The sequence below is a fragment of the Phodopus roborovskii genome, unplaced genomic scaffold (genome assembly GCF_943737965.1).
Source record: "Phodopus roborovskii unplaced genomic scaffold, PHOROB, whole genome shotgun sequence".
NCBI classification, from domain to species: domain Eukaryota; kingdom Metazoa; phylum Chordata; class Mammalia; order Rodentia; family Cricetidae; genus Phodopus; species Phodopus roborovskii.
The window spans coordinates 7,827,442-7,849,985 of record NW_026126407.1 but is presented as its reverse complement, the minus strand read 5'-3'; the positions used below and the strand labels follow the sequence as shown (position 1 = coordinate 7,849,985).

General features: G+C 41.2%; 1 protein-coding gene across 1 annotated transcript in view; it reads left to right on the top strand.

Annotated features, from left to right (window-relative positions):
• Positions 1–222: 222 nt before the first annotated feature.
• The window catches only part of Mettl16 (methyltransferase 16, N6-methyladenosine), a 43,130-nt gene continuing 20,808 nt past the window's right edge, over positions 223–22,544 (top strand). Inside the window, exons 1-4 of the mRNA XM_051180029.1 lie at positions 223–362; positions 2,576–2,703; positions 14,361–14,560; positions 17,060–17,200. Coding sequence (XP_051035986.1) covers positions 2,576–2,703; positions 14,361–14,560; positions 17,060–17,200 — 469 coding nt within the window. The 5' untranslated portion in view covers positions 223–362. The remainder of the gene's footprint in view (positions 363–2,575; positions 2,704–14,360; positions 14,561–17,059; positions 17,201–22,544) is intronic.

The following is a 22,544-nucleotide window of genomic DNA, read 5'->3' as shown; positions in this document are numbered from 1 at the left end:
CCAAAACTAACCGAGAAACCACCAGCCAAACAACAAAAAAAGCCACGCTGTCCAGCAGAGTGAGGTAGCCTCTCCAGCTAGGTACCGGAACGGTCTGGGATTGCGACCACGCCGCCACGTTCTGTTGAAAACGCGCCCCAAACTCCAGGTATCGCGACAGTTCCTATTTCCTTCGCGCTAGATCCTAGGCCTCGCGAGAGTGGCTTGTCCAATCACGGCGCGGAGTGGCCTCACAAGATGGCGGCGCGCTGGGAGCGTAGCATCTGCGTTTCTAGGAGCTTGGCTGTGTGCGTGGGTTAGACTCTTGGGCTTGTGCAGGCCCCAGCTATACGCGCCGTCCGGCAGCTACATTGGCTTACGAGGTACGTGGTTCAGGGACCTCTTAGCAGGTTGCGCTCGTGAGTCACTTAGTCAGTGGCTCGCCGGCTTTTGTACTCTGGTTCTCGGCTCATCAGGGGCTTAATTGGTTTTGAAGCCCGGCACCCGGGGCAGGTGTGTGCGCGGATGCAGGCGGTAGGGTGGGTAGGTGGGAGGAGTTGGAGGAGAGATGCCCCTTCAGGCGCCTAGGCTGATGTGTGGAGAGCACTGAAACCGAGGCGGGAAGAAGGCGTGGATGAGCCAGAGAAGTGGCAGGACTAGAGGAAAAGTCAAATTTGTAACGGGGCGGGGGGCACGCATCTGTTGAATCTGCTGTTCTTTTTAAAGACAAGTTTTCTTTTTTACTTCATGTGTATGGGTGTTTTGCCTGCACGTATGTCAGCACCACGTGCACAGTGTCGGCAGAGGTTATAATGCCGTGGGACTGAGTTACAAATGCTTGTGAGCCGCCATGTGGGTGCTAGGATTCGAACCCAGTTTCTTTAGAGCAATCAGTGCTCTTAACTGTTGATCCCCCCCGAGTTGTTTCAGGCTTATGCATTAGAAGAAATGGTGTTTGAAGAAATAAAGATCAAGAGGAACCAAGAAAGCATGGAGTGCTAAAGAGGGAAGACCGCCGTCAAGGTCTTTGGTTTTTGCATTCACTCAGATGAGCCTTTTTTTGTTATTGAGACTCAACTGGGCTGCCCATTCAGAAGGAGTGTTATGCTTCAATGGCTTTTACAGTGGAAAGTATTTCATAGTCATTCCCGTAATGGTGTTGGTGACTGAATGCAATACCTTGCACGTGCTAGGAAATAGTCTGTCACTCTGAGTGAGCTACATCTCCAGGCGACTTCATATTCTTCCCAGTCAACAAATAGTTGAGTACCTATTCTTACAGGTCCTGTTTACAGGTCTTACAGGTCCTAAAGCAAGCATGTATAGAATGTCAAGTGAATAAATTCGAAAGGCAGACATTAGAAAGGTGACAAAGTGTGTGTTCTGGTCACCGAATGTTTTAGTGAGGAGCAGGAAAGGTATCAACAAGGTGACATTTGACCAAAGGCCTAACAAGGTGGGGATATGTTCAGTGTATGTACATTCCAGGGGGAAGAGCAACCCATGACAATTGAATAGCAGCAAGTGCAAGTTCAGTGTGATGGTGCACCCTGGATTCACAGCACTTAGGAGGATAAGGAATTCATGACTACCCTTGGGTACATAGTAGTTCCCAGCCAGCTTGGGCTGCTGGAGACCTTGCCTAAGAGCAACAAAAGCAAGTATAGATAGCCGTAAGGCATGAATGTGCCTGATTTATTTGATGGAGGAATGGCTAATAGTTCAATGTGTCAGGAACAGAGTAAGCTGAGCGAGAAGTGACAATACTGGTGCTAGGTAAGAGGGGACACCCAGTTAACTTTGAGGGATGGGATAGATAGCTGAAAATCCACAAGTTAGTTAAGCTGGAGTGCAGCAGCTTGTTGATAGGGTTTATGTGAGACACTGGGTTAAATTCCTAGTGAATTGAACTTGTTTTCCTCAAAAGTTAATCTGTATCTGTTATGACCAAATAAATAGTGTCGAAAATGAACTGAATTGGCCACGATTGTAATTTAACTTGGGTCATATATGTTCAGAGTGCACGCCTGTCAACTGTGCCCTCTGTAATATGTTGCAGAATCCTAGTGTATCAATATTTCTTGAACGTGTTAGAGGAGTGCTTTTTTTTTTTTTTTTTTTGTTGCTCTATAGCATTACATGAAAAAAAGAAAATAATTTCCCTTAGATAGATGTCTGTAAGGGGCATGTGAGTCCTAGGGTGTAAAAGCTGCTGTGTAGTGAGTTTCTACCTTTGTGATTCTGGAGATTGAACCCAGGATCTTGAGCATGTTGGTCCTGTGCTCTATGATAAGCTGCACCCCCCCCAGTGGGGGAGGGGAGCAGGTTTATTGAGGGCTCTGCTGTGGCAGCTGGCTGGACTTAAAAAGAGCACTGCTTACTTGTCTTATTATTTCTGTGTATGTTTGTTTTAGAGGCGGGGTCTCACATTGTAGCCCAGACTGGTCTCAAGTTTACTGTGATCCTCTTGCCTCGGCCTCTTATGTACTGGTATTATAGGCAGGTGTGTACCCCTGTCCCCACCAATGCTTTTGAAACTAATATGCTGATATCCTCCATATCGCTCTTATATCCTCTCTTCCCTTTCTCTTTAAAGATGGCTCTAAGTAAATCGATGCATGCAAGAAATAGATACAAGGACAAGCCACCGGACTTTGCATACCTGGCATCCAAATATCCAGATTTTAAGCAGCATATTCAGATAAATCTGAGTGGGAGAGTAAGGTAGGTAACACGTGAAAAGTTATTAATATGCATCACTTTAGTTTGATTGAGTTGGACCAACAGAAGACCTGAGTGTTAACCATGTGCATTTCATGGGATGTCTTCTATGACTTTGGACAACTTGATTATCCATCTGTTGAGTCAGAAAACTGGAAAGTCTCTTAATGGTCAACTTACTGCTTCTTTAACAGAGATGCCAAAGTATCTCAGCACTGTGTGATCCAGTGCTCAGTGAATGGCAAAATGTTTTGTTACAGCTGGCAGTGGTGGCACCTTTAATCCCAGCTCTCGGGAGGCAGAGGCAGGTGGATCTCTGTGAGTTTGAGGCCAACCTGGTCTACAGAGGGAGTTCCAGGACATCCAAGGCTACACAGAGAAACCCTGTCTTAAAAAACAACAACAAAAATCCTTAGTTTTGATGTGAAGTAGGAAAGTACTAGCTAGAATGTTAGGAATGTCAGAGTTTGTGCAGGTTGTAGTTTAGTTGTTACAGAGTTGACCTGGTCTTCAGGAATCCCTGGGTTTTATCTCTAGTGCCGGATAACAAACTGTGGTGGAGCACACACCTGTGATGCCAGCATTGGGGAGGTGGAAGCAGGAGGATCAATTCAGGGCATCCTTGGCTACATAGTGAATTTGAAGCTATCCTGGACTATTTGAGAACTATCTCAAAAATAATGAAGGACAGAAGTTAGGTATGTTACACCCAAGGTTACAGATGTACATAAGACCATACCAGGCTTATCAGCAAGTAATCTTAACCACTGAGCCATCTCTGGCCACCCCCAACATTGTTCTTCAATCTGTTGTTTCATAGTTTTATATATTAGTCAACAGAAACCGCCGTATGAAGAATAGTTTTTATTGGCTTATAGTTTTGGAGATATTGCTGTGAGATAAAGTGGCTTTGTTGCTGAGGCAGTGCATCATGACTAGAAGTGCCTAAGGAGCAGTGGGAAAAGAAGGGATGGGGTCTCATCACCCCTTGGAGGCACCCCTTAATTGAGCCCCCTCTCTCCATCTTATGAAGGTCCCACCCATGTCCCAATTGTGCCAAGCTGGGGGCTAAACTTTTTTTTTTTTTTTTTCCCCAATTCTCTGAGTTTGAGATCAACCTGGTCTACAGAGTGAGTGCCTGGACAGCCCAGGGTTATCCAGGGAATATTCAAGAGAAACCCAGTCTCAAAAAAAAAAAAAAAAAAACCAAAACAAAAGGAAAGAAAGAAATTCATAGTCCTGAGTGCTTGTATTGGGATTCCGGCATCGGAGAACAGTTATTTATGTATCTTTGACTAAAGAACTGTCCTCAGGCCAGGCAGTAGTGGCACTAGCCTTTAATCCCAGCAGGTGGCAGAGGCAGACAGATCTCTATGAGTTCAAGGTCAGCCTGGTCTACAGAGTGAGTTTCAGGACAGCCAGGATTGTTACGCAGAGAAACCCTGTCTATAAAAATTAAAACAAAATAACAAAAAACTAACAAAACAGTCCTCAGGAGGCCAGAGAGATGGCTCTATGGTCAGAACACACCCAGAAGACCTGGGTTTGATTCCCAGCACCCAGGTGCTGGCTCACAGTTGTCTCTAACTCCAATTCCAGTGGATGTGACATTTACTTCTGTCCTCTGGGGGCACTTCATCTGTGTAGTTTAGACATACATACAGATAAAAGACTCCTACACATAAAAATAAAGTTGGGAAGAAGATCTGTCCTCCATCAGGGACTGTTATCCTTTCATTTATTTGTGTATGTGTTGGGGCTGGGCTGTGTGCATGTCAGGGGGTACATATGGAAATCAGAGGACAACTTGCCATAAGTAGGTTCTCCTATCATGGGAATCCTGGTGGCAAGCTCCTTTACCCAAGGAGCCATCTCTCCCACCTTGAAATTTGGTATTTTAAAAGGTATTTTACTGTATATATATGGATGTTTTGCTTGTATGTATGTCTATGCACCACATGTGTGTCTGGTGCCTGTGGAGGTCAGAAGAGCTTCTGACATTAATTCCTTTGGAACTAGAGTTAGAGACATTTGTGAGCTGTCATGTGGGTGCTGAGAATGGACCCAGAATCTCAGGAAGAGCAAATCAATGTGTACTTAACCACTGAGCCATCTCTCCAGCACCCCCTGAGATATAGTCTTAATGATACAGTTTTAATGCTATTGTGAATACATTTTCTTGTGTGTGTTATTAACCCTGAGTCTGGAGTGTCAGTTGCATTATTTTCTGTTAGTTTTATAAGCCCCTCTCTTTTGCCTGCCATCATTAGGTCACCGGCAGTAGCTATACTAAATGTGTTGACAGCAGATAGAGAAAGTCACTAACTTTTACTGCTTTGTATAAGTCTGTTTATCTTAGAATTTATTGTTTTCTTTCCACTTCTATGTGTGCCTTGGAGATCAGACTTAGGTTGTCAGGCTCTTCACCCCAGAGTCATCTTTGATTTAGCTATGTCTTTTAATGGTGTTAAAGAGACCACTTCAATGAGGGTGTGTCCATTATTAGCATTTCTAATAAAGGTAGCAGTTGAGCCAGATTTGTCATATCACTACTGATGTCGATTGACAGTGCATGAAATTCAAAAGTAGTGGCTTTGCTCTCCAGTCTTCTCATGGATTTTCCAGTTTCTTTTCTCCTGGCTGTAGACTGTGTGTGTGGGGTGATATTAGAAATAGCCTCCCCCCATAGCTTATTGTATCTATCTGTCATGGTCTCCTTATTGATTAATAAACTCAGTAAATGGCTTTAATTCTTTTTGTACTGAATATGCTCCCACATAACTAATTTTTACAATTGAATTTGAGTTGTAGCGTAATTTTTTTTTTTAAAAAAAGAATTTGTTTTACATTTCTTTTAATTTTGCCCTTGTAACATAGTTCTTAACTTGCACTGAATTTGGCAGTATGACTTTTGTAAACTTAGATAAATTCTCTCCTAATTAAGCAGAGTGTCTTATGTTTGCCTCAATAGGTAGGTTTGTGTATGCATGATTGCTTCACTTTTTGTTGAACAGTGTTCTTTATTCCATAATTTTCTTTTTCACTGTGTATGGGGGAAGGGAAAACGTGTGCTTGAACTTGCTAATGTAGCCCAGGCTAGTCTTGAACTAGCAATTATTCTGCCCCGGTGTCCTGAATGCTGAAATTACATGTGTGTCTTTCATGTCTAACCTCTGATTTTAATCTTTTGGTGTTTTAGCTCTGACTGGTTTCAAATTCACAGAGACCTGCCTGCCTCTGACTCCTAATTGGTGGGATTAAAATCATGTGCCATCATGTTCAGTTTAACTTATGTATTTTAAGGTAGTCAAATTATATATTCAGGATTATGTTTAAACAGATATTTTTGTTTTGTTTGTTTCATTTGTTTTGTGTGTATGCCTGTATGCCTGAGTTTAGTGTGTATGTATGTGCATTATAGGATCCTCCTAAGGTCAGAAAAGGCGTTGGATCCCCTGAAACTGGGGTGAGTTACAGATGATGATGAGCCATCATGTGGGTGCTGGGAACTGAACCTGGGTGCTCTGCAAGGATAGCAGTGCTGTTAACTGCTGAGCCATCTCCATTTCATAAACTGGTGCATTCTGAGAACATTGTAGTGAATGGATTGCAGCGAGAATTAAGTTAACTAGGAAATGTTTTTAGTATCCCAGATTAAGTATATTAGTCACCTGTCTAGGTGAAGGCAATAAGTAAAGCTCAGAGAAATTCCCAGGCACAATTAGCAATACATGGTGGAAATTAGGAAAAGCCAAGGTCCTCCTGTAGTCAGAAAGAAGGTAGTAGTAGCATTTACAAGAGTACAGAGCACAGGATGAGCTGAATTTTAGGAAGATAATTTTAGTTGGGTATTTTAGATCTGAGGACTTGGGAGTACTTGAATAGACTATTTCGTAGGCAGTGGGAAAAAAGTTCAAAGAAAGGTGCACAGTGATGGTGGGATGGCTGTTTGTTGAAGGTTAAAGAGAAATGAAGCAAGAATTCAGCGTATAGGAAATAGATGCAGTTGGTTTGGAGAACTTTATGCAGATGTGGTTACATGAGAGCAGGGAGTAACAGAAAGGAAGAAAGGAAAGAAAACAAAGAACATTAAAGGGACCAGAGAGTTGGCTGGTGGTTAAAGGAACCTGACACCAAGCCTGAAGACCTGAGTTTCATTTCCCAGGATTCCATATAGTGTAAGGAGAAAATCTCCCACAGATTATCTTTTGACCTCTACATGCACATGTACATACATGCACATATTAAATAAAAATTTAAAAGCATTTTATAGTATTCTAATAATTCATAGATGTAATTCTTCATATTGAGGAGCCTGAAGAGGATTGGTTAATTTGTGATGCAGGGTTTTAATACAGGATTTTATACAAGTGAAGCAAACATTCTGCACTGAGCTATTCCCCCATTCTGGGAGATTTTGTCTGTATGAGAGAGAGAGATTTATTTTATGTGTATGAGTATTTTGCCTTCATGTAAATATCTATCCATGTGCCTGTAGAGCCTGCAAAAATCAGAAGAGGTATATGTGGTTGTGAGCTGTTGTGTGGGTGCTGGGAACTGAAACCAGATCCTATGTAAGAGCAGCAGGGCTATTTATTTATTTATTTAGACAGGCTTCCAAGCTGCAGCTTCTTAAAAGTCACTGTAATCTGAAACACTGACAATGAGTGTTTTATATTCTCACATGAACATATGTATATTCATCTTACACTTTGAATTGGATTTATTTTATTATTATTATTATTTGAGACAGTTTCTCTGTAGCTTTGGATGTCCTGGAACTCACTATGTAGACCGGACTGTGCTGACATCACACCCAGCCTACAAAATTAGCAAGTTAGCTTTTTGTTTTTTTGTTTTTAATTTTATTTATGCCACTGGAGAGATTACTTAGTGGTTAAGAGCACTTACTGCTCTTACAGAGGACTTGGGTTTGGTTCCCAGTACCCACTTGGTGGCTAACAACAGTCTAACTCCAATTCCAGATGATCTGATGCCTTCTTCTGTTCTCTGAGAGCACTGTACACATGTTGTACGCAGTTATGCATGCATGCAAAATATCCATGTACAAAAAACAAATACTTTTAAAAAATTAAATGTTTTTATTCATTTGTGTGTGTGCCTGTGCGTGAGTTAGTCATGTGCCCCGGCATGCATGGATATCAGAGAACTGTGGGAATCTTTCTAGTATTGGATTCTGGGGTTCAAATTCAAATTGTCAGGCTTGGTAGCAACTGGCTTTATGAGCCATCTTGCCAGCCCTTCCAAGTGTCTGTTTTATACTAGATACAAAATATTTCCCCTTGGCAATGGAGAATTGTGGTAGTGTTCTATCAGCCAGGGGCAGAGCAGGTGGCAGTCCTGTGTTCATCCTAGCTTGATGCCTGACTTGGTGGCCAAAGCTGTTTCATGTCTAGGGCACATTAAAAAAAAAAAAAAAAAGAATTTAAAGACTTTCACAAAGGAAAACAAATATGCCTATAAAAAAGAAGACATGGCCATTGCTAACATTTTTCTTTTTTTCTTTTTTGAAGGAGAGTGGATGGATACATGGCCAAGTCATGTCCTGTTTATTTTTTTATATGTCTACTAATGTCTTATTTATTTGTTTGTTGTTAGAGACAGAGTTTTTCTGTGTAACAGCCCTAGCTGTCCTGGAACTCACTCTGTAGACCAAGCTGTCCTGGAACTTCACAGAGATCCGCCTGCCTCTGCCTCCTGAATGCTAGGATTAAAGGCGTGCGCCACCATTGCCTGGCCTTAGTAACTTAAGGTTTTGTTTATTCTAAATTTTATTTTATGTATACCTGCATGTGTGTCTGTACCATGTGTTCGTGGTGCTGGTGGAGGCCAAAGCAGGGTTCAGACCTGCCAGAATTGGAGTTACAAATTGTTGTGAACTGCCACATGGTTTCTGTGAATCAAACACAGATCTTCTGGAAGAGCAGAACTGCTGAGCCATCTCTCCCAGAGTACAACTTTTGAGAGAGTTGCTTCTCTACTCCCATTATTGGTTGTAGAGGATTGAACTGAGGTCATCAGGCTTGAGTGACACACTTCCCTGTGGAGCTACCTTGCTGGACTGTATATTTTTACAGGAAAGAGACACAAAATTTATTATGCTTTATGCATAGCACTATCAAACTACAGCATGGCATATATAGAAGGGATCTGTTATATATAGGTATAGCAGATGAGAGATCAGCACTTCTGTGTCAGAGACCTAGCTACTTCTAGCCAGAATATTACTTTCCTACCTGATTAAGTCAGAATTCATGGTTCCCTGTATTGATAAAATGTTCCTTTTCTTTTTTCATGATTTTTTATTTATTTATTATTTATTTATTTATTTATTTATTTATTTATTTAGGTTTTTTTCAGGACAGGGTTTCTTTGCTTAGCCATGGCTGTCCTGGAACTAGCTCTGTAGAGCAGGCTTGCCTCAAACCATAACGTTCTGCCTGCCTTTGCCTCCTGAGTGTGGATTACAGGCATGTGCCATCACCTCATTATTTTATTTTTAGTTATATGTGTATATCAGTGGGTTTGTGTACATGAATGTAATGTTTGAGGACACCAGAAGATACCAGATCTGGAGGTGGATTTAGAAGTGCTTCACTAACCTGTATGGATGCTGAATCAGGTTCTGGAAGAGCAATGCACACTCTTAACTGTTGTGTCATCTCTCCATTCCCAAAATTTATGTTTGCTTGCCTGCTGTCTCTTTAGAGGCAGAATCTTGCTGTGTAACTCACTCTGACCTTGAACTGTTCTTCCTTCCTTAAACTTTTTATTCACTTCCTTGTTCACTTATTTATTCATTTATTTTTTGCAGTCATGGGGATCAAACTTAGGGCCTGTTACATTCTAGGCAAATTCTACCACTGAGCTATATACTTGCATTTGATTTCCTTTCTTTCTTCCTTTCTTTCTTTCTTTCTTTCTTTCTTTCTTTCTTTCTTTCTTTCTTTCTTAATCTGCTGGCCAATGACTAGGGCTTCTTACTGGCTAACTCTGTCTTAATTACTAACCATTTTTATTAATCTATGTATTTCCACCTGGTTTTGGCTTTCCGGAGAATACCGGGACCTGTTACTCCTTTATGGCGTCCTCTTTCTCGTATCTTTCTGCTTACCTTTCCCAGAATTCTCCTTGTCTCCTAGTCCTGCCTATCTTTCTGCCTCTATTGGCCAAACAGTCTTTTATTCAGCACTTGATTTTCTTGAAGCAAGATCTCACTCTGAAGCTCAGAGTGATCTGAAACTCATTCTAGCCTATCGGGCCTCAGACTCACTGAGATCCTCCTACCTCAGCCTTCTGAATGCTGGGGTTACAGGCCCGTTACACACCCCATGCAGGCACTTCATTTCAATAGTGTCAATTTATCTATTTTGGTTTTTGGAGACAGGGTTTCTCTGTGTAGCCCTGACTGTTCTGGAACTGGTTTTGTAGATCATGCTGGCCTTGAACTCACAGAGAACCACCTGCCTCTGCCTCTGAGAGCTGGGGTTAAAGGTGTGTGCCACTTGGCATTATTTTAATCATTTTCAAATAAAACACTTAATTTATATTATGTGTATCGGTGTTTTGCCTGCATGTGTCTGTTTACCCTGTGCATGCAGTTTCTGTGGAGGCCAGAAGGGGGTGTTGGATCCTTTGGAACTGGGATTGGAGGTTGTTGTGAGCTATCATGTGGGTGCTGAGACTTGAACCCAAGTCCTTTGGAAGAACAGCAAGTGCACTTAGTGGCTGAGCCATCTCTTCAGGTCCAAGTAGCAGTCTTAAAGGTGGCATTTGACAAAGTTTTAGGTAATTTCCTCGTTTTACAGAGACTATATCTCTTTATCTAAAAGGCGGTAATATCATAAAGGTTAGTAATAATATATGCATAATGATTATCATGTCATAAACTTGATTAAGGGTAGATATCCCTGTTGTTATAAAGACTGATAGGGCTGAGATGACCAGTATTGAGGATGTGATTATGTCTGTTCTTTCCTGTACTTGTCACTGCTTTGTTAAAATTGTATCAGACAATTGTAATTTAATTTTAGGCTTTACTTTTTCATAGTACCCAACTCCATAGCAACAGCCTGCTGATAGTGTGAACTCTGTTAGTTGATCTTGAACATAGTGACATTTTTAACTGGTTTGTTTTTAAACTGAAGACCAACACTGAAGGTTGGTTGTACTCGATGATTATTATTGTTAGCATCTCATTGATGATCCGGTGACACTGGCCAGTGTCGCAACAAGGCTGATTGGCTTTGGTGTTTGTTGACACACTTGAGGTTTGGCTTCTGCAGTATAAGAATGATTGTTAGGTCATCCTTAAATAGTGGGAGTGCATATTCTAAAACTCATCTTTAGTGATGATACAAATAAAGTATTCATTTGCAGCAGAGTGGTAGTCATTCTGGGGAAATCAGAAGTCTGTTGACAATAAGCTGTTTTGTGAAACTACCTGTGTTAATAAACGAACAACAAGGACTGATGGAGTGAAGAAATGCTAATGTTCATGTGAGAGCTAATTTTAGTTCCTAGGCCTTCCAATGATCTTAGAAGCGAGAATAAAAAAAGATCTTGCCTATGTTCAGGATTTGCATTGTCCCAGGGTGCTAATGTGACCTAGATATTTAAGTAGTGAAGTTGGGTGACTAGACTTTGCCCTACAAAGGATTTCCAACACTTAGACTATTGTTTGCCTTAGGACTAAGAAATGAACAATCAATTTTGTTAATGGAGTCTAAGAATCAGATTTTGTAGGTTTTTGTTTATTCACTTCATTGGTCTTCCTCCTGCTTCATATGCAATGTTTTTTGGTGACAGGTTACAATAGTTCCTCATTAATACATCATGTGCTACAGAAAGTATTATATCTTTGAAGGGTCTTGTTTTAGAGTCTTAATCTGTATGCACTCTGGCTGCTTAGCTTTCACTGTGTAAATATGGATGGCCTTGAACTTGCAAAGATCTTTTTGCTTCTGACTGACTCTTAATTGTTGAGATTGCAGGTATATGCTTCTATACCTGACCATAGATTTTAGTTTTGTACAACTGACGGTCAAACCCAGGGTTCCTGTGCACACTAGGTAAATACTGTAAATACTGAGCTATACTCCTAACCCTGCATATTTGTAGTGTGGGGGACTTCAAAGAGAGTCAGGGAGGCACTTTTAGATAATTTTAAATTTTTTGAAATTATGTATGTTATTTTTCATTTCCCCCTCTCCCCTTTTTCTTTCCTCTTATGCACCCCTTGCCTCAAATTCCTGCTTTCTCTCTCTCTGCCTCTCTCTCTGTCTCTATCTCTCTCTCTTCCTCTCCCTGGACAGGGTTTCTCTGTGTAGCTTTGGAGTCTGTCCTAGAACTTGTTTTGTAGACCAGGCTGGCCTTGAACTCACAGAGATCTTCTTGCCTCTGCCTCCCGAGTGCTGGGATTAAAGGTGTGCACTTAACGCTGCCACTGCTGCCCACCTTGTTTCTTTCTCTTTAATTGTTGCTGTTGGTGGTAGTGATGGTATGTGTGACTATCCTTATGACTCACCTTGTAGACCAGGCTGGCCTCAAACTCACAGATAATATCTGCTTGTCTCTACCTCCTGAGTGCTGGGATTAAAGGCACACACTACTATGTTATGCCTAGTATTTGTTTTTTGAGACAGGGTTTTGCTGTATCCCTTCCTGGCTCTCCTAGAACTAGCTCTGCAGACCAGACTGGCCTTGAACTCACAGAGATGGCTGCCTCTGTCTCCGATTGCTGGGATTAGATACATCTTCTAGACCACTTAATGGGAAAAATATTACAGAACTGCATCATTCCTAGGTAATATAATGGCAATATTGCATGTATAAGAAAAAGTTGGGGATTGGGAAAATGGCTCTCTGTCAGTAAAATGCTTGCAACAAAAACATGATGACTGTTTTAGTTAGGATTTCTGTTGCTGTGAAGACACACCATTACCATTGCAACTGTTATAAAGGAAAACATTTAGTTGGGGCTCACAGTAGGTTCCGTCCATTGTCATCATGGTAGGATATGGTGGCATGCAGGTAGACATGCTGGAGAAGTAGCTGAAAATCCTATATCTTACAGGCAGCAGAAAGTGGTCAGAGTGTTGTACTGAGCAAAGCTTGAGCAAAGGAAACCTCAGAGCCCACCCCCACAGTGATACATTTCTTCCAGCAAGGCCACACCTACTTCATCAAAGTTCCAGTGCCACTTCCTTTGGTGGCCATTTTCTTTCAAACCACCACAGTGACCTCAGTTTGGTCCCATAATACCCTTGTAAATGCCTAGTACAATAGTGTATTCCTATAATCCCCCTGCCTGAAAAGCAGGAGGATTCCCTGAGGTTTGAACTCCAGGTCCAGGGCCAAACTGGAAGAGTGGTGGCCATCTGGCATGGTCCCAAGTGGCTGTTCAGCCGTGATCGATTTGTTACTGTACACAGGTATGTAGACCTTGTGTCTTTAGTTAGTTCATATTTCTTTCCCTAAATTGTTATTTTGAAAGCTGTTCCTAGTAAATTCTTTGGATTTGCAATCCTGGATTTTCAGAGCGCCACTGTAGAATAACATTGAGAAGTTGTAAGGCAGTAACTAAGTTACTGGCTATGTACTTGAGAAAACACTTTAAAATTTTGTTTTAGAAAGTGTTTCTAGGTTAATAGGGTTTTTTTAATTTAAAAAATTTTACATTTGGAAATGTAAGACTTTACACTTAATATGAAGAGATATTAGATCAGCCAGTGTATTGGAATAGGATATGAATATATTTAGTGTCTTACTTGAGTATGGATTTCTTCAATGTGTAAGATTGAAGAAATACTGTCACTGAAGAAGATGGGGTTAGTCCACTCTTTAAATAAACTAGATTGATTACACAGGAGTAAAATATGATATTTCATTTAGTCTTGGTTTGGGGGGGGTTTGATTTTGGTTTTATATACCCTGGCTGTGCTCTGGAATACTGTATGTAGACCAGGCTGGCCTCAAATCTAACAGACCTGCCTGCTTCTGCCTTTCCAAATGGGGATATTAAAGGTGTGTATCACCACACCTGGCTATTTTTGTTTGTTTGTTTGTTTGTTTGTTTGTTTGTTTTCAAGACAGGGTTTCTCTGTGTAGCCCTGGTTGTCCTAGAACTCACCCTATAGAGTAGGCATAGAGATCTGCCTGTCTCTGCTTCCTGAGCTCTGGGACTAAAGACGTGTGCTACCACCTGGTTACATTTTTATGTTTTCTCCATCCTCCCCCACCCCCATATTTGAGTGAGATTTTGAAGAATTGTTTGGGCCAGTGATGTTGGTGATAGTTTAAAAAAGAAAAAATTGCCAGCACTTGTAAAAACACTTAGTATTAAGAGCTGTGTTCTTTCAGAGACTGTCATATGGCACTGCTGTTGGTACTCTTACCCTTAGCAGCCATGAGACTTGTCAGCCAGGCACATGGCTTGTGCAGCTGAGACAGGAAACGGATAGGAATTGGAGTAGAGTTACTCTTAACGTAGGTGCTGTGCTGCATGGTGGGTGTGGCCATTCTGGTAGATGACTCTACTGCTGTCTGTAGGCTTTGAGGGGATAAGCATCCCTTTGGGATGAAGGAGCAGTGCAGCACAGTGGTACCCACTAACCAGTCTGTCCTTCTCTACTCCTCAGTCTCAATTTCAAAGACCCTGAAGCAGTCAGAGCTCTGACTTGTACTCTCCTAAGAGAAGACTTTGGACTTTCTATTGATATTCCTTTAGAGAGACTAATTCCCACAGTTCCCTTGAGACTCAACTATATTCACTGGGTAGAAGATCTGATTGGTCACCAGGTTTCTGACAAAAGTACCCTCCGAAGAGGAATTGACATAGGTAAGTTTAGGGTTCTTACTACCTTTTGGGGCTATATGTAAGCTTCATAGGTTTTTCCATTGTCAGACTCTTCCTAAGCTCTTCTAGTAATGGTTGTGAAAGCAGCTTTTATTTGCTGCATATGGACATTTCTGTGTTTGGTTTCTCTTGAGAAGAGATGTCCATGTCAGTTAGGGAGCAAAAGGATAAGAGAAGTGTGGAAGGAGAGAGAGCTTGTCTACTTAGCTTTCAGATTTCCACCTTAATGTCTTTTTGTTGGGCATTGTCTACTCTCTTACCAAACAACTCTTTATTATTATTATTTTTTTCCAGACAGGTCTTCTCTGAGTCACTCTTATTGTCCTGGAACACGCCCTATAGCACGCCCTATATATAGACCAGGCTGGCTTCAAACTCACAGAGCTCCTCCTGCCTCTGTTTCCTCAGTGCTGGCATTAAAGGCGTGCACCTTTTATGCTTTAGACCCTCAGGCCTTTGTATATGTTACTTGCTGTGCCTCAAACTTCTCCTGTCTTCATCCTGTTTGTTCCCATTTATACTATACTTGTCAACTCAAGCCTACTTTATCTGTAAAAGCTTTCTCTGACCTTGCCACCTATGAAAAGTTATAATGCTTGGCCAATATTTTTATTTGCCACTATACTGCAAACTAGTTAAACTCTCATGGTCTAGTAAAATTGTTGGATAAAGGCATTCTTTTAACACTCAAATTCTAAGTACTTCATGTGAGCTAAGCACTGGAGACCTGATGGAGTTCACTTAAAGCTCTTACCCTTTATGTTCATGGTAGAAGATGGTTGGTGGGTCATAGGAAGCTAAAAGCTTGACTTGAAAAGTGTGGTGCAAGGTATTTGTGATCTCAGCACTTGGGTTGTGACAGTTGCAGGATAGCAAGTTCCAGGCCAATGCTCGCCTGGGTTATGAGTCCATAACTAGGGAGGAAGTGGGGGAAAGGACTCTAGCCTATTTGGTACTAATTGCATTTCAATTATGCCCCAAACCCTCTGAAGTAGCACTTGGGGATACACGAGGTTAATGGATTTTAGCTCTTCACAAGGGGCAATACTTGCTGAAATCATATTCTTTCTAATTAGGGTTCTATATAAATTCTTCCCCCAGACTCCATCAGTTTGATCTAATTCTATGACTATCTTTTCCATTTTTATTTATCATTATAAAGATTATTACCCACTTAAAATGTCGTTTGGTGTATGAGGGTATCAGAATGTCAGGACGCAAGTGTTTGGTCTTGAGAATTGAAGAACAAATTCGGGAGGGTAAAGGGATAGGTCTTTACTTGCATTTTTTCCCCCTTTGAGACAAAATTAAAAGAAGGTCCCTTTTTTTCTCCTTGAGAAGTGAAAACATTCTAAATGACTCCAAATCTCTGTAATGCTCAGGCCTAAACAATTGACTGTTGAGGAGTCTTTTTCTACTTCTCCAATGCCCAAGGAGGTGTTTATCTGACAACATCAGAGCCGGGAGACAATAACTGTGGCTGGCAAAGAGGTTAAGCCTTGCAGCCATTAATTTGATCACTGTCTGTTTTCCAGTCTGTTGAGAATAGGCCATGAGGAAGTGATGGGTGAGTGGGCTTATCTGGGTTAGGAGCACTTCCAGACCCTGCAGAGCTACAATGGAATTATTAGTTTGTGGTCAGGGGAAAATAGCCCTGAAGTGGCTGGTCCAGGCTGTAGCCATTGGGAGGAACCCTAGCTTTCCTTTCTTTGGGTATACTCATGTGATCTAATTGATCAAGATTTGTCAGTGGTTATAAAGGCAGCATTTGGCGGACAAAGTAGACAGTCCAGGCTTAGGGGCTCTACATGTAAATATAGGAACAAATACTGGCTGTTGAAGTTTTTTTTTTTCCCATGAAGCATTGGTTTCTCATTATGTCTATTGAACCTGTGCTAGGGCTAGTCAATGACTGACATTCTATATAACCACAGAGAGACCATTTGATGCCATGGAAATTACACACACACATACACACACCATTCTTCTGCTTTTCATGAATGAACTATGTGCTTGTTTGCATATTCTCTTTGTTGTCCTACCTTTTCTTTGAGATAGGGTCTCAAACTCGACACCCCCCCCCCTCCCTCACAGGTGTGAGCCACAATGCTCGGCTTACGTTGATTTCTTTTAAGATACTACTATGGTGTTTTAACAGATATTTTTCATTGAGAAAATTGTGTTTTGTATGGGACATAAAGACTTTTATAAGCAAATTAAATTTTATAAAATAAAGTATTTTGTTCACTTTAGGTTAATAAGCTGTGTTTTCCTGGCCTTCAGTTGTCCACACTTCATTTTACACACAGCATACAAGAGTACGGAGGAAGGTTTCTGTCCTCTAGTAAGCCCAATAGCTGCAGAATATCCTTACTTGTAGTTAAGCTGTAGAGACTTGAAAGAATTCTTAGGAAGAAAAGAGTTTTAGTGTCTCACCATCCCCTCTCATATGTGGGGTGTGCTTGTTTTTTTATCTACTAGGTACTGGGGCATCCTGCATCTATCCCTTACTTGGAGCAACCTTAAATGGCTGGTATTTCCTGGCAACAGAAGTGGATGATATGTGTTTCAATTATGCCAAGAAAAATGTGGAACAGAATAACCTATCTGATCTCATTAAAGGTTGGTTCTTCTGAATAACTAGTCCCTCAAGCTTTGTTAGTAAAACTTCTCTAATTTAAAATGTCTTATTATCTTCTGTGGGGTTTTTGTTTGTTTTGAGACAGGGTCTCTCTGTAGCTCTGGCTGCTCTGGAAATCACTTTGTAGACCAGGTTGACCTCAAACTCACAGAGATCCTACTACCTCTGCCTCCTGAGTGCTGGGATTAAAGATGAATACCACCATGCCTGTCTTATCTTAAATGTATAGTCTTTAAAGTTTAAATAATCTGGTATATTATAATTGGCTTTGATGCCAGAATTAATTTAGAAAGAATATAGTTAAGTATAGTTGATCGTCATTATTTCTGTTTTGTGAATTTGTCTTCTGTCTTGGTTTCTGTTCTATTGCTGTGATGACATGATGACCAAGGCAGCTTATGGAAGAAAGAGTTTATTTGGGATGTACTGTTTTAGAAGGTTAGACTTCACAACCTTCATGGTGTAGCATGGTGGCAGGTAGGCCGGTGGGTGTAGTGCTGGAGAGTATCCTGAGAAACAACTGCAATGGTTGATTTAAGTCTTTTGAAACCTCAAAGCCCACCCCAGTGATGCACTTTCTTCAACAAGGCCACATCTCCTAAGTGTGTGTGTATGTGTGTGTGACCCATTCTCATTCAAAATATCACACCTTCCTATATAGTTGATTCCCGCCCCCCAGTGAATAATTCTTAAAAATTTAAAAATTTGTTATGTTGATGCTGGGCAATGGTGGCATATACCTTTAATCCTAATATTCAGGAGGCAGAGACAGGCCTAGTCTAGAGAGCGAGTTCCAGTATAGCCAGAGTTACACAAAGAAACCTCGTCTTGAATAACAAAACAAAAATTGCTATGTTGAGGCTGTAGAGATGGCTTAGGGTTGAAGGTGCTTACTCTTTCTAGCACTTGGGTGGTAATTCACAACTGTCTGTAACTCCTAATTTCTGGGGATCTGAAGTCTCTGGCTTCTGAGGGCAACAGGCATGTACATGATGTACATACATACACATAAACAAAGCACTATTTTTTACATTCCAATTCCAATGTACTGCTTTTGGGGGGTGGTTTTTGAGACAGTTTCTCTGTATAGCCATGGCTGTTCTGGAACTTGCTCTTCAGATCAGGCTGGCTTTGAACTTGAAGAGATACACCTCCTCTGCCTCCTGGGTACTGGGATTAAGGATTGTGCCACCTCCTCCTTTCTGATACCCTTTATTTTATAGAAGTTTTTGCATCAATCTTGAATGCATATCCCCGGCCCTTGTGTGTAATGAACTTGTTCCATTATTGCTTTCTAGGACCAGAATGGATTCATTGGTAATAGTCGGTGCCTCATTCATTCATTCATTCATTCGGCTTTTTGAGACAGGGTTTTTATGGGACTCACTCTGTAGGCCAAGCTGGCCTCGAACTCACAGAGATCCACCTGTCTTTGTTTCCTAAGTGCTGGGATCAAAGGCGTGCACCACCACTGCCCAGCTCAGTGTCTTTTTATTAGCACATCATTATCGTCTGATGTTTATAGTTCAGGGCTAGCAAGATGGCTCAGTAGCTAGAAGTGCTTGCTGTGTAATTCTAGTGGCCCAAGTTTGATTCTGGAGTCCATGGTGCAAAGAGAGAACTGACTCGTGAAAGTTAATATCTGGTTGTTGGTGTGCTCATGCACATTCTCATGGGTACATGTACATATAGATGCACACATGCATACAGGGTCACAAGATGCCTCAGCTGCTGAAGTACTTGTTACCGAACCTGACAACCTGAGCTGAGTCCTTAGAACTCATATGACAAAGGAGAGCGTTGACCCACTTCTGCAAGTTATGATCTCCACATATAAAGTCACCACCTGGCCAAGGTTGTGTTTTCCTATATTATTTTCTAGGAGTTTTATTGTTTTTAGGTCTGTGATTGTTTTGAGTTAATTGGGGGTAGGAGAATGAAAGGAGCATTGTGGGGATTGAACCTAGGCTATATATATGCTACCCAAGCACTTTGCCATTGAGTTGTATGTATCCTTAGGCTCACCTTTTAGGCTTTTCAAACATTGCTTTTCTCTCTTATCTATGCCATGTAGTGTAGATTGGCCTGAGACTAGGGATCTTCCTGAATAAGTCAACTGGTTACATCCTTTTGCTCTATCTAGGTAGAGGTCATGGATAGACAAGAAAGTCTTCTTGGGCTGCTTGGGGATAGCTTTTGTTTCCATCCCAAGTTTGACAACAGTGAGGGCTAGCAGTAGTCTGGTAAGATCAGCAATGTCCTGTGTAGGCTGTAGGTGAAATCCTGTGTTCCTCAGCTGGCTCTTAGGAGTCCTTAGCCCATCCTCACCAGTCAGTGTGAGAGCTTATAACTCAATTGTCTGACAACTTACAAGATTTGACAGTTCCTTGAAATTCTTCCAGACCAGGGCATGCACTTGTTCTTCTCTGGCTGACTTCTTACAGCCTTTTTTCCTTTTTCAGTCTTTGCTCTGCCCTCTCTTCTTCTGTTTCTGCTGCTGTCCCTTTTTCTGCTGTGGCTGCTGGCTTGCCTTGTGACTTTTGCAGTTGGTATTTCTTGCTGTGCTGTCTCTGCTAGTGCTTTCTTTATGTTGCCAGCTAAGCCCATACTACTGAAAGTTGGTAAGAAAAGACCACTTGAGGGGAGCCTTTTATTAGCTCTAATGTTGAAACAGCAGTCAGGTAGCACAGGAGAAGCTTTCCCACCTTACATACTGAGCCTGAGCAACTTGCCTATATAGCCAGCAAAGGGCCAATCATAACCATGCTTTTTTAGCATTGTCTTCCCAGAAGAGGAAGTGCTTTCCCTCTTGACTACGTGGAAATGGTCACAAGGTTACCTAGATCAAGGCTTCAAAACTGTGGGTCAGGACCTCACATGGGATAGCATAACTAAATGTGGGAGGAGTTGGAAAGATTAATTCAGGATCAAGTGCAGAAATCTGAGGCATTTCTGGAAGCACTTACCCATGTAGCATGATAGGACTTCACTGTAGCCTTGGTTTTGAACATAGAACTTTGCACTATGAAAGCCATCATGTTGTTTTAATACCAAAAACATTGCATGATGTTTTGGGAGGTAGGTACTTATAGAAACAATGCTGTAACTATGGAAAAGCAATAGGAGTTTCCCTATTGTTATTCTCCAGATGTAACTATCAAATTAATATACTTTTGGATCATAATTATATTAGACTATTTGAGGCCATTGGGAGCCAAGAAAGATGTGTCAGTGGTTAAAAAAAAGGCACTTGTTGCCAAGGATGATGACTTGAGTTCAATTCCCAGGACCCACATGGTAGAAGGAGAGAACCAACTCTAGTAAGTTGTCTGTAGTTTCTTTGAGCCACCAACCAGCTCCCAAATAAAGTCACAGAGATTTACCATTAATTATGAATGCTCAGTCTTAGCTTAGGCTTATCCCATTTGCTGTTTTTGTTTTTCTAACTTAACATTTTTCTATTCATCTATGTTTTGCCTCAGAAGGCTTTTACCTTTCATTCTGCATGACCTACTTTCCTGCATCCTCTGAGTTTGGCTGGTCCCTAATGTCTCCCTGTTGTGTCTTTTTCTTTCTGTCTAAGCCTAAATTCCTTTTCCTACTTACTCTCCCTCCGTGTAAGTTCTGCCTATACCTCCTCCCTCATTATTGGGCTTCCAGCTTTTTATTAGACCAGTCAGGTACCTTAGGCAAGCAACGGAAAACAGCAACACATCTTTGTGTAGTTAAATTCTGTAACAGTTGTGCTCTGATTTTTCCATTCTTGAGCATACTCTTGAGCACTCGTGTGCGCACATGTACACACACACACACACAAATAAATATAATTTTTAAAAAGTGTTATTCCTGCATGTATTTCTGCATTTCATAAGAGGGCACCAGATCTCATTACAAGTGGTTGTGAGCCACCATGTGGTTTCTGGGAATTGAACTCAGGACCTCTGGAAGAGTAGCCAGTGCTCTTAACCGATGCACCATTTCTTTAGCCCCCCCAAAAACATGTAGCCCAGGCTGGCGTTGAACTTGTGATCCTCCTGTCCCTGCCCCCTTTAGCAAATCCTATTGACTTGTGCTATAATTTTCTTTTGTAATTGGTGTTTGTGGCCTGAAGTGTCTTTATTTCAAGTGTCCTAGTTCAGTTTCCAGCACTCATGTCAGTTGTAACTGCCTATAACTCCAATCCCAGAGAATTGGATGCCCTCTGACTTCTGCAGGTACCTGCACAGGTGGGATGTACATGAACTCATTTAGATACATATACAATCAAAGACAATAAATCTCTCACAACAACATCAATAAAAGCCAGGTGTGGAGGTGCACTCACTTAATCCCAATAGTTGGGAGGCAGAAGCAGGTGGATTTCTGAGTTCATCTAGCCTCGTCTACAGAGCAAGTTCCAGACCAGCCAGAACTACACAGTGAGACCTTGTCTAGTAGTAAAAACTACATGGTGAGACCATTTCTCTAATAGCAGCAGCAGTAGCAGTAAAAACAAATACAACAAAAAATGGCTGTTTGAGTTGCTGACTTAAATTCCTTAGAAAGTTGTTCAAATGAATTTTAGTGAGAATTTCCAAGAGTTTCTGAGATGTTTTGCCATTTTATGCTATGTATTTTTGCAAAATAGCAGTCTCAGATTGATAGTTATAAGATCAAAATATTGGTCACCTTTAAAAAGCATTAGATGTTTTATGACCCACAGTATCACATACTCATTCAAGATTTTTACGTAAAAATAAACATAGCATATCCATTTCTACTGCAAATGTCCTTTCACCATCAATGAATGGAAAAATTATTTATTCCAAATACTTGCTTTATGCTTGTTTGATCTTTGTACCTGTGAGTTGTTTAGATATGGGCTTTAGTGGGGCTGCTCTTGAACTCTGTAACCAAGCATGACCTTGAACTTGTTGGTCTTGCCTCCATCTTCCAAATGCTGGAATTACAGGTGTCTGTACCTATATGTGGTACAGGGATTGATACCAGGGCTTTGTGTGTGCTAAGCAACCACTCTATGAACTGAGCTACACTTCTGCTACCATTTACTTTTTTTTTTTTTTTTTTTTTGAGGCAGGGTGTCTTTGTATTCCAGTCTGACCTTAAACTCATTGTGTAGCCAAAGATGACCTGGAACTCCAGAATTATAGACCTGGACTATCATGCCTACTTATGTATTTGTTTTATAAACTTGTATACCTGGAATCACATAACAATTTCTTAGGTGCTAGGCAATGGTGGCTCATACCTTTAATCCCAGTACTTGAGAGGCAGAGGCAGGCGGATCTCTTGAGTTCGAAGCTAACCTAGTCTATAGAGGGAGTT